Source organism: Rhynchophorus ferrugineus, unplaced genomic scaffold (genome assembly GCF_030347505.1).
Source record: "Rhynchophorus ferrugineus isolate W39M unplaced genomic scaffold, kcgeb_rfMv2 rfM7, whole genome shotgun sequence".
Taxonomy (NCBI): domain Eukaryota; kingdom Metazoa; phylum Arthropoda; class Insecta; order Coleoptera; family Curculionidae; genus Rhynchophorus; species Rhynchophorus ferrugineus.
Window position 1 is genome coordinate 7,315,433 of NW_027472586.1, and position 13,659 is coordinate 7,329,091.

At 33.9% G+C, this 13,659-nt stretch overlaps 1 protein-coding gene across 1 annotated transcript in view; it reads left to right on the plus strand.

Moving 5' to 3' along the window:
- Positions 1-13,659, plus strand: part of Ems (empty spiracles) — a 44,099-nt gene that overhangs the window by 14,570 nt on the left and 15,870 nt on the right. The window contains exon 2 of the mRNA XM_076409119.1: positions 11,675-11,847. Coding sequence (XP_076265234.1) covers positions 11,675-11,847 — 173 coding nt within the window. The remainder of the gene's footprint in view (positions 1-11,674; positions 11,848-13,659) is intronic.

Below are 13,659 nucleotides of genomic sequence, written 5' to 3' on the forward strand. Positions count from 1 at the left end.
CGGCGGTGTAGCATCGCGGCTAATTGCCTTCCCATGGCGGAAAATATCATCGGTGCATGCGACCGGTGTAAACGAGATAGCAGCACAGCGCTAGACTTATTAAATAGCGATTAATCCCTCATTCGACGGCAATCGTTACCAATTTCGTACATTCTTGCAGTGCTTCTTCGTCTCTATCACGATAATCGAGCTAGATAACCGAAATAACAGCGATAATTTACCACTTCCGTTACGTTCTCGAACTTGCACACTTGAGCATTAATGTGTCGTTGATGTAAACTCGTTTCTGAATTATTGCGGCCGAAGCGTGTCCCCGTAACCAGGTGATAATTTAAAGGATAATGTGGAGGATAGTTTTTTTATTGCTTTATTTTGACCGAGATACTCGAATTATAACTAGCATCTTACCTAATGAAATATTAAAGACGCAATGTTGCCGTATTTCGCAATATATCCCTAATTATCGGTAAATACAAGAAATTAACGTTGCCAGGTTAACGTTTTATCCTTAATTATCCGAAATTTTGTATATTACCTTTTAAAATATTACCTTGGCTTATTTAACAAAATGGACATTTAACTATTCGTTTTGTTGTTACTTTACTTTCACCGTGATACTTGGAATGTAACTAGCATTTTACCTTATGAAATGTTAAAGACATTGTGTTCATCATCAAATAGTTCATCATCAGAAAGTTATATTTCATCAAATATCCGAAATTATCTAAGAAAACATGAAATGTAACGATTTAACGTTTTATCCTTAATTTATTTGTCCCACCTTTGAAAAAAATTACCTATATAGTTTTAACAACATGGACAGGTATTAGATCATTGGCTTTCATTATTACATATAGTCATATGTAATGTGACCGAGATATTCTAATTAAACTAGCATTTTAAATAATTAAATATAATAAAGACAGTGTTTCACCAAATATCCCTAATCATAGGGAAATATATGCTATTAGTGTTGCCAGATTTAACGTTTTATCCTTAACTATCTGAAATTTGATTTTGATTTTATATCATTTATCTTTAAGGAAACCTATCTTTAAAATGATTGAATTTTATCACTAACATCTTAATCGTTGTTTAGCGTATTATTAACTACAAGAAAACCGGTAATAGTTTAATATAAACTCGCGTATATTCTAACCAAATCAATTACAGCTGACCTTACGTATTATTTAATTAGAAAAACGATTAATTAAATGATAGGTTGTAAAATAAAACGCAGGCGGACCTTAAGTCGTATGTTGCCAATCTTAGCGTTAATTATTCCGAAAAATCACCATCAAATTGGATCAGGCAGATTGTTTCGAATCAATTATTATGTCACACCGTTCGTTATGATATTTAATGAGCCGAACGATTAATTAAATAATGGGTTATAAAACGAGACGTAATCGGACCTTTAACGGCGGACTATTTATTTTCCGTGACGCGCGGCGTTGCCAAATCCGGCGCGTTTTCCTTAAAAGACCGTATACTTTTTTGTATATATATCTCGACGGATCTCACAAAAAATTTATACGCATTATCAGAGGCATCGTAATGGCTCCGTAAGTAACTCCGTAAATGGTCGGTGCTTTGTTTTGTTTATTGCCGCGGTGGATTAGATGACAACTAAAACGAGAGTGTCGTGTCCTTCTGTACAGGGAGTTTTTAAATTGAATTTCTTAGCATAAGCCGTTTATTTATTTGTACTTGTCTTGTACCCGATGTTGAAAAAAATTGAGATAATTTTTGTTTGTATATCGCTTCGTGGTGGAGAAATTTAACCCCATGAAATTAAAAAGCAAAGAAATCAAATATATGTTTCTATAGTAAATAAAGTAAGGGTAGGAACTCTAGCAAAGACTAGCAAAGGTAGAAATACGAAAAGTTATCTTTAATATTTTGAAATAATAAAACATTTTATTGCGAAAAATAAACTGAATGAAAAACGCCATATTTATATACAGACCATATTGGATCATCAAGTCCTTGCACCATATATATATAAAGATTTATTTATCTCAAAGGGAAATCTTTATCTTGTAGACCATCGTCCTTTTCACATGAAAGAAGTCACCAGTCAATTTATCATCACTTTTGAATAACAAAAATTTATTTACCAATGGTCTTAATTAAAAATATATTGTTTTTTCCTTGTTTGGTTTACTGTTCCACCTTCCCAGTGGCAATTAAATCATTAGGACATCTTTGATGATTAATATTATGTTTTGTTCTCCACTATTTTTGCATCCTGCAAAATCCTATCTAATTTCTTCTCTAATTCTTCGCTCTCTTTGGCTTTCGCCGTCAACAAATTCTACCAACATTTTTACCAGTTACTGCAATTTTTGATGGACAAGTCCCACTAATGAATTGACTATCTGCAGTTTAGTAAACTAGGTTTTTATTAATTTTGTTGACTGATCTATGTATTTGTTCTGTTGTTCCGTGTTTATTGCGGAAGCCAAATTGATGGTTCGGAATAATATTTCTCTCTTCTGTTTTCTACTGTTCTGACTTATTCCCAAGTTTTTCACAGCTTTCTCTCTTAAGTAATTTTTTTGTTTAATTGTAGATGATATAATTAAACTTTTGATATGTCGGGCTATTAGGTGTTGCGTACCATGTGACCTTTTGTATAGTTTTTGTTATAATTTTGTTGGTTCTGTATCTCAATCTGTTTTGAGATTGATTAAACTGTCTAGTTTCTCTCTAAATAATGGTCGGTTAGTTTTGGTGTTATGCAAATAAGGTGGTTTTGTGAAAGAAGTGATCAAATGATAGATCAAAGCATGATTCGGCTTGCCATTTTTTGGTGACAATATTCTTTGTAACACAAAAGTCTGTGGTATCGGGAAAACATAAATAAGTCAACAAATTTTAGTGGATAGAGAAAGAGCGCAATATATTCGACTGAGTTCATTCAGAAGTATTTCTTCGGTAAACGATAGACAAAATGTCGGCGTTTCAATATTACCACGCCACATGTTCACCCCATAAAAAATTACCAGTTCAATGGATCGTTTTTTTGTGTGTCTCTTGCTCTATTATACGCTTCAGGCGTCAAATTCACGCGTGGTCGATCGCGTAACGTTCAACCCCCGAAATCAAAGGGCGTGAAACTAGATTAAAGCCTATTGTTGCCGTTTCGGTATTATTAAATTAATTCGGAGTCAATCATGATCTTGTTAGCCGGGTCTTTTCCACGAGTGTTCGGCATTCTATTGTAGAAGGGAGGGTCGCTCGTACAATGGGCTTGATTGGCAACAATATCCTTTTTTTTGGTTTGATACAGTTTAAAACGTTTTCGTATATGACAGATACGGAGTCCCGTGGGGACCGTTAACGTATGGCGACGCCATCATCGACACTAACGAGCTATAAATCGGGAGTAATATAGTTCATGATATCTTTTTTATTCATGGTGTCTATTTAAACGAATATTTCAGTCTATTGGAGTGTTAACATATTTATTTACGTTATGAGATATGGAAATAATTAATAGTTAATATTAGTTTCTGATAACTTAATTTTTTTGTTCGGTCCTGTCATTTTTTAAAAATTATTAATACATTGTCTTGTTTCTGTTATCTACATCAGTGTACCAGAAAATCAAATGGTTTGATTCTTTAGAGTCTGTGTCCTGTTCTGATTTTGTCTAAGAATTGCAATATTTTGGTATTAGTATGAGAATGGTATCTCTACTCATGTCTCTTTATGATTCTCTCCATTTTCTGAGTTAGAGTGGATATCTGTAGGTCTCAGTGTAAATGAACATTCCTATACTATCTGGGTTTATTTATGATGCTCTTTTATTCCGAAAAATTTGTGTCATCATCCCCATAACTGCATATTTCCACAACTGGATAAATCCATATTCCATATCCTCTTTCTTATTTTAGAATTTGCTTATACAACAACAACTTATTATGTACGGGTAAATAAAGTTACTTTTAAAGAATATTTGATTTTAAAGGAGTCGCAATGTATTAATTTTTATAATGAGGTTTGAAAGCATTTAATATTTAAACCTACTTTCTGATAACTATAACATCTAAAACCCATTTTCTCTACATTTATCTTCTACCATTTATTAATCTTGTAGAGGTTGATATTTGACGTTCATTTTTGGATAAAAAATATTCTCGTAATATTTCCAGTGTATATGAAACTGCGTTTCCTTCTATATGAAAAGGAAATACGTAATATTTAAATATAGAGTCAATTGTTCGAAATCAATTATAAACTGTTCATTGTTTTATTTAATTAATAATTCGATAATTCAATAGAACCATGAGATTAGATCAATCTTTAGTGAACACGGTTGCCAAATTTTTACAATTATCCTTAAAATATATTCTGTATTTTTGTAAAAATACAGAATATATTTTCAAATCTTCAAATAGTCCACTAGACACCAATGCATTTTATAGGTTATTTACATAGCGTCATAACGTTATGCTTTAAATAAATAATACATTACATAACTTTAAACTGAACCAATATGTTTTCAACTTGCTATTACAAAAGTTGTAAAACGGTAACCAAAATTTTATTTCATTATAAATAAAACGTTTCACAAAAAGCTTAACTCAACTCGATTAAATGAATACTGGATAAGATTAGCATTTAATTTATTTATCGAAAGACATATTTTTAATAATCGACGGTGTTGCCAAATTGGACGAATTATCTTAGAGAATTCGACACATTATAAAAATACGACCGATACCATGTAATTAGGAAATATGGTAATTAAGCATATCTAAAGTAATATTTAATAAAAAAAAGTGACTAACATTTGATTTATTAATAGAAAAACGCGTTTTTTGTAATCGGCGGTGTTGGCAAATTTGGCGAATTTTCCTAGAATACACGGCACAGTATAAAGAGGTGACGGACAAACTGGAACCAGAAACAACTGCGGCATGCCCGTCTATCGTACAGTAAAATCGTGGACTCTCTCCGATAATTATAACCGTCGGGTCAGATCTTCATGCAGATCGCAGTCGGCCTGGCCGGGCCGCATTCTTTTTATGCAAAATCGGCCGGGCTGCCGTACAAATGACCGTCTACAAATTGTTGGAAATTGTTTCGGCTACGCGCGCCCGTAGTGAAATTACCGATAGCTCGGCAGGATCGTTTACATAAACTGGCTGTTCGATTGTGGTCCGGGATCGCTTCGGACGAGATTACGTACGGATAATGGTGATCGGCGATACAATTCACACCCTTTCGATGGGACAGCGACGTTTAAGGAAAGTCGCGTCAACAGCGATGGTAATATCGCGCTTGGATTTGCGCGTCCTGCTGATTTTATGGGTTCTGGTGATGCTCGCTCGCCGTCAGACGCGTTTATCGTGACCGTAAGTGATATATAGCGTTTATTGGCGACACATCGATGATAATGTCAAACGGTTTTCTTTAAATCGGTCGGTATTTGAAAGGCAACTGCTCTGGGTACACGAAGAAAGTAGTATATGGCTTCAGCTATAAGTTACAACAGGTATATTAAGGAAAAAATATCCTTTGCTTATATATAGTGATAAGAAGTCAAGCAACTCTATTGGTGAGTCGGAAGATACTCTCAACTTGACCTAAAATCGAAGAGATTGATTTATTAGTCAATCATAAAGCCAATTTGGACCTATGTGATGTAAGTATGCAGATTGCACTAAAACATTAAACCAACTAGTAATCCAACCCACCCAAACCAACAAATTCCTTGGATTAATTATCAATGCTTGTCGCTGCATAACCAACGAAGAACTGCACGATGACCTCGGAATCAAATGGATATATGAAGTGATCCAATATTTCGCCTTAAAATATGAAGTAAGGTTACTAAATCACAGGGACGTGGAAGTAATACATCTACGGGACGAACCAAACCACACGAACTTGTTTAATTAAAAAGTCCTCGGCCTACCATAGTAAAACCCATTTTTTTGCCAAAATTATTTTTTTTAATTCAATATAATTCCCTTTAAGAGTGATACGCTGATTATAATGACCCTCCAATTTTTCGATACCAATTTTGTAGTACGATTTGTCCTTTGCTTCAAAATAGGCTTCAGTTTCGATGATCACCTTTTCATTCGACGAAAATTTCTTCCCACCGAGCATTTTTTGAGATCTGAGAGAACAGAAAATAGTTGGTGGGGACCAGATCTGGAGAATACGGTGGATGAGGAAGCAATTCATGGATCTTTGCTGTCGTTTTAACTGACTTGTGACACGGTGCATTGTCTTGGTGTAGCAGCACTTTCTTCTTCTTCAAATGCGGAGGTTTTTCGGCGATTTTGTCCTTCAAACGGTCCAATAACGCTATGTAATAGTCGCTGTTGATGGTCCTTCCTTGTTCAACGTAGTCAATGAAAATTATTCTATGCGTATCCCAAAATACGAATCCCCATCAACTCGTCGTTGTTTTTGGTCAAAAGTGAGCTTACGCGACACCCACTTTGCACAGAGCTTTCTCATACCCAAATATTCGTGAATGATATGAGGTACACGTTCAGTTGATATCTTTAGAGTGTCTGCTATTTCATTCAATTTCAATTTACTGTCGTTTAAAATTATTTTATGTCCTTTTAAATGTTTCGTCGGTAACAACCGCGTTCACCGTCTTCGGCACTCATTTCACCACGTCTAAACTTAGTATAGCAATCCTTGAAGGTTGATTTTCCTGGAGCAGTGTCCGGAAAATCGACATCAAGCCAAATTTTTGCTTCAGCTGTATTTTGTCCTTTCAAAAAGCAATATTTTATCAACACGCGAAATTCCTTTTTATCAATTTTTTCACAATAACGAAAGTTGCTTCACTGAAAATGCTATAATTCACAAGCTAATGATGCGACAGCTGTCAAATTTATAGACGAATATTTTGAGGGTTAGGGCTAACTAAAAACATATGGATTTAATTCTGGTAGCGCCATCTATGTGTCAGGCAGGGGACTTTTCAATTGACCTGTTATATGAAATGTAGAAGAAAGACCAGTTCACTAAGTGATATTCTACTAGCGAAATATCAGGCCGGGGATTTTCAATTAACCTGTTATTGATGTATTAATTCCATACTCACCTTGCTTGTGTATTAATGGAGAACAGAAGAGCAGTAATAAATTAATTGGTAAATTAATGGTCTTGTTTGCGACAATATGTCATGCTCTTTATTCAGTTGATGGCGGTAGACATCTGCGATAACAAACCTGGACCAATCCATGACTTTTAGAACTTGGAATTGCGATCAGCAATGGAATCAGCGATGTTAGAACCATTTGAAAGGGCATTTTCAGTGAATTGGTGTGGTAGTAATTTTTCTCAATTTTGGATCTTTCTTATCACATGTAATCTTGGAAAAAGGACTTGGGTATGATAGAGCACCATCACGATAAGTTTCTAAAAGTGTTTAATGGGCTTCGGCATCAGATTTATCGAATCGGTGAATAGCTCAATAGTATTAAATGGGAAAACCGTAATTTTATGTAGAAAAATCACCAAAACCATCGAATTTAACTAGCAGGGAGCACTTGATAAGAAAGATAACAATGAAAGAAATTAGAGATGAAGGATGAGATAGTCGCGGAGGCCTGATCCGACCCTGTTCGTATCGAAATTTCGCAAATGCCAATAGAGGCGTATTGTTGAGGCTATTTCACAAGTCAATTAGAACCGGGTTGCGTGTCCGAAAGTCATTAAGTCGGCCCAGGCCGATTACGGTGATACCAGCGTAGCCAGAGAGTTGCCAGTTCCGTCTCGAGCCTTTACACGTCGGCCACAGTCTCGATAAGTGTTCATTATATGAAAAACGGACCTTACAACTCGCCAGTCGTGCCTTATTATTATTGTATTAACTGCAAATTGAAGCTCAACGCTCGCGAAAAATTACCCATTGGCCCGAGTGAGCCTTTATCCGTTAACTATTTATCGAACGCTTGCCAGTACGGCGCGCTACGTCTGCGAAACATTAGGAATGTCAAGGAATTATCATTAAGATTGTTTTCACAATGTAATTATCGTAGGAAATAGGGATATATTTACGATTTATCAATGATTCATGATTTTCAACAGCAAATTTTTGATGTCAATGGCTTGATCTTGTGGTAAACAGTTTATGAACAATAGTGAGACTGTATCAATGGGTATGGTTCAAGTTTCCCATGATCTAGCAAGGATAGCTTACAATATTTTTTTTATTATTTAATTATTACATTGTTACTAGTCGTTTCCGAGTAACCTACAATTTGTCTTTATGTTAACTTAAATCTAGGTATATAACTAGGAGGACCCATCGGCCCTATCTCAGTCTCTGGTGAAATAATGTTTATACATGTTACTGCTGTATTTTTTATTAAATGCACCTCATTACACAACACTACACAATATCCGATGGATTAATCCTTTTGAATCTGTGTTCTGCTCTGGTAGTATCCAAAAGTTGCACTACTTTAATATTCCCATGAGAACGGAGTCCTGAGAAGTATATATAACACTTCTCAGGACTTTGTTCTGAAAAATTTGTATTTTATTTAAGAATAACATCTTTGCAGAACATCCCCATGATTGAACTCCGTACGTCCATATAGATTTCACTATTTGCTTATATAATAGCAATTTATTATGTACTGATAATTGTGATTTTCTTCCAATTAGCCAATACATTTTGTTATATTTCAATTCCAGTCCATTTCTTTTGTTCTTTATATGTTCCTTCCAGCGAAGTTTTGCATCAAAATTCATTCCGATATATTTAGCGTTGTTGCTATATGGAATGTAGTATTATTTAATATTATTGGTGCTTGTACGGTCTGATTGTAGGTGGATGCACAGATTTACTTTCGTTAAGTTTTATTTCCCAAGCTTGTGTCCAATTATTTATATTGTCACTTGACTGTTGTAATTTTCGTGAGGCTTCTTTACTATTGTCTCCAACAGCTATAATCGCAGGATCATCAGCAAATCTAGTCATTGTAATATTCTCCATTTGTGGTATATCACAAGTGAAGCGTAGATAAAGCATTGGCCCCAATACACTTCCTTGTGATTCTTTTGTTGTAGATTAAGCTTATTTTTGTTTAACTCAAAACCTTCTGTTGTAATCTTCTGCTGTAATGTACGATGTTAGTATTTCGGTGTGTTGTTAAGGTCTTCATGAAAAAACTTATCGAAGGCTTGTGCTATATCTCAGAATACAGTTGAGCATACTTTTTTACTTTCGTAGACTTTTTCAATAACATCTGTTATTCTGTGGACCTGGTTAATTGTTCAATGCTCGTTAATAAGCCCAAACTGGTGTGTTGATATTAGGTTTTTTCTCTCTATGATAGCTTACAATATAACGAGTTATCAGTCATTTTGGAGACATTCAGATGCTTTTCGACATAGCCAGTATATTTTTTATATACTCAATGGACAACAATTGACTAAATTAGTGTGTAGATACCCTTATTATTTGTTCTTTGTTATTAATAAAGTACAGGGTGCTCTCTCCTCTAGAGAATTTTTCTCCCATAGTTTTAAATAGCCTATGTTAGCTAACTACAGAGTATTCTCTTCAAAATTGTCTCTTTTAAAGTAAATATCCCTTGGATACAATGTATTTTTAACATTGCTTTTCTCATTCGTCGAACTCTGTTTCTGAATCTGTTTTATCAGTTGACTGAATACGAGTTTTGGTGATAAGTCAGACGGAGTTAAAACAAGCTAGTTGATTCAATAGAAATGGATGGTGAACAAGTCGAGCGAGAAGGACATTTTTGTGGTAAAAAAACTTATGGGATTATAATTCGATTAAATTTGATCATATTAGTAGTTCATTATCACAAATATATCAAAAAGAAATCGAAAAAATATAGTTAGAAGAGATCCAAAAGAAAATTTTTAGAAAATAGTATTTTGTAAGATAATTTCGGCTTTTTTTTGAAGAATATATTTTGGTAAGGTTCTAGTTACCCACGACCTAGTAATAATAGCTTATAAGGTAACGTGTTATCAATCATTTTAGAGACATTCAGTTGCCTTTTCAACATAAATAGATTATTTTTTAAATAATCAGGTGCCCTCAATTGACCAAATAATTGGCTAGATTTGCTTATTACCTGTTCTTTGTTATTAACAAGGTATATGTTGCCATCTCCTCTAGAAAAATTTTCTTCGATAGCTTCAAATAGCTTATACTAGCTAACCACAGAGTATTTTCTTCAAATTTTTTTCTTTTAAGGAAAATCTCCCATGGATACAATGTTTTTATAACAGTGCTTTTTTCATTCTTTGAATTCTGTCTCCGAATCTGTTTTAATATTATCAGTTGACTGAATTCGATGATTTCAAAGTACGTTTTTTTCGAATTTGGGTAGTAATCAGAAGTCCGACGGAGTTAAATCAGACGTGTTGAATCACTAGGAATGGATGATGAAAATGTCGAGAGAGAAGGGCATTCTTGTGGTAAAAAAGACATATTGGCTTATTATTCCGATTAAATTTGATCGTAGTGGTACTAGTAGCAGTATCGAGAGAAAAAATGGATCAAAGATAGATAGTCTAAAGAGATCCAGAACAACATTTTTAGAAAATAGTCTGTTATGGACAAAAAGTTTATTTCCCAAATTATTGGACCGATTTCATCTAGTTTTATATTTGAAACATTACAGCATAGCAGTTACATTACTGCTACTTATATCGACGTTTGCTATAAATAATATGTATAATAGAAAAGTTCTACATCTTACAATAGATATGCTTACTACAATCATAATTTATATATTAATTTGTTACCATTGTTCTGTTGTATTTTTACCAATAAACAACCAAGGAGACAGCAGGATTAGTACATCAATACGTATTTCCCATATTAAAATTAAATTAGTGTGCTTAAGCTAGAGTTTAGAGAAACACTTATATATTATACAATTTCGCGTCATATGGTTCGTTTCATACTTCTGACTTCCTCTGTGTTTTCTGTAGCTGTATTGCTTCGATAGTGATACGGTATAGTAAGCTTATTTTATGTTTTAAGGCGAACCATTGGATAACTTTGTAAATCCACTTGATTTTGATGTCATCTTGTAGTTCTTCAGTGGTTACATAACGATAAGCATTGATAGTTAATCCAAGAATTTTGTTCTGGCAGCGTAATTTCAAATAGTCGATATAATTTTCTGATAAATTAACGTCTTTGACCTTAGGTGAAGTTTCTAGCTTTATTATAACTAGTATTATTGAGAAGGCACGGTGAATGAATACTCTGAAGTCTCTAGAGGTCTTTCGTACGATAATTAGCACAGGTATGGTTATACCATAGGTAACAGTCCCTTTGCCAAATTTATTTCTAATTTTACTTATGTCTTCCATTGTTTTCAACTGATTTTTAATCTATTAAAGCAAACTTAACTGAATTTTATATAGAGTCTGTGTAAATGCGACAGTTATAATATTTTATAACTAAATCATCATCATTTCATGTGTTAACTAACTATAAAGATGGTGAATAGGTGTTATGAGAGAGGATATTGTTTTATTAGGTAATCCGAAAATTTTGGAGATGTTTTTAACATGTAATTCGCTTTCGAGATGATAATTAACACTTTTAGATTGGCGGAAACAAACTCTCGCCATACTGTCGATAACAGTTCCCGTCAGGAACCCACTACAAATGTTTTCTCGTTCGTTTCAGGTCCCGATATACCCGGATTCCTGCTGCAACCTTTCCGGAAGCCGAAGAGGATCCGGACGGCGTTCAGTCCCTCGCAGTTACTCAAACTGGAGCACGCCTTCGAGAAGAACCACTACGTGGTGGGCGCTGAACGCAAACAACTCGCCCAGTCCCTATCTTTAACCGAAACTCAGGTAAATTTTAATATTTAGTTATTGCTTCCTCTGATTTGATGTCAATTCTTATTCGCTCAAATAATGTAGCAGGAAATTAATTTAATTATTATCTGGAGGTAATAAATCTGGGATAAGGCTCTTATCTTCTCCAGTTACAGTAAAGATGTGTAATTCATGTTTCTTTGAAGCTTTGATATATCAAAACTTGTCTACAAATTTATTTTTCATCGTTATGCACTTATATATCGACATTATTAACACATATGATAAATGACGGCAAGTAAATGAAATTTACATGAACAATTTTTGGCAATGTGTATGCAGGCTTCCGATTCTTCCTTGTTCTATGATGAGTTGAGATACAATAGATATTAAACCAGTATGGCTGAATTTTTCAATAATAACTGTTAGCGTTTTAGTATTTTAAATCAAGTCATTGATTGGTTGTAAAAGTAACGCCAGCAGATTAGATTAAACTTAATCGTCTCCGAGACCATATAGGGAGAAACTTTTGTAAGATATTATTTAAATGTATTTCACAGTTTCGTGTCAAATAACGTGATATAATAGGAAAAAGAGAAACCAAGTTTTGTACGATTACAATTTTAGATTAAAAAATCATGACTATATCTTGGTTAAAACGAGATAAGTCTGTTTGATGTTATCATAAACTGAAATAATACATTTTATGAAAGCTATGAAAAATAATACAATAATATTAAGATATAAACCTTTGACAACATACTAAGACTGATTGAAAGATTGGAAGTAGTGTTAAATCATCCTGTGTTCTAGATATCTGAACAACTCATAGTTTAATGGAGTAATATTTGGTAAATATGATACCTAAAAATAAAGTTATATACCTTATTTTAGTTTTGAGCTTAGGTGGCCCCTGACTTATTTTGTTATAATTTTACTCAAATGTTAATAGGTTTAGTGAATACAATCAAAATATTAGAAATATTATTTTATTAGTCAGTATATTACTTCAAGTTCATTAAGACACATTCAGTTCTAAGAAAGGAATTAAGCAAACATTTGTGAGTTGAGACCAATTCTGCTGTGTTATGGTACCAAGTTTAGTTTAGCTTGATATATCGAAGTACGTTTGCAATTTAAGAATGTTTTACAAGTGCTAACTATTTTTCACCAGTGATTTGAGCTTATCACTGGCGTTCAATTCCCATGTTATATTTGATGGATTGTGTCTCTACAGTAACATTTGATGACTATTAGTTTTTTTATGTTTTAATTATTACATTATTACTAGTCGTTTCCAACTAACCTACAATTTGTCTTGATGATAACTTCCAGAGGATCTAGGAGGACCCATCGGCCCTATCTCAGTCTCCGGTGAAATGATGTTTATACATGTCACTGCAGTTTTTTTATTATATGCACCTCACTACACAACACTACACAAGATCAGATGGTTTGATTCTTTTGAGCCTGTGTCCTGTTGAGGTTGTATCCAAAAGTTGTAATATTTCAATATTCGCATGAGAATGGAAAGACTCCATCATGCCCCCTTGCAATTTTCTTGATTTCTTGACTGACTGTGGGTATCTGAAGGTCTCGATATAGGTAATCAGTACTATAGTATTTGGGTGCGCCCACAATACCTCTCAGGACTTTGTTCTGAAAAATTTGTATTTTATTTATGTTACTCTTTGGAGAACATCCCCATAATTGAACTCCGTATGTCCATATAGGTTTCAGTATTTGCTTATATAATAGCAATTTATTATGTACTGATAATTGTGATTTTCTTCCAATTAGCCAGTACATTTTCGTATATTTCAATTTCAGTTTCTTGTCTTTTCTTCT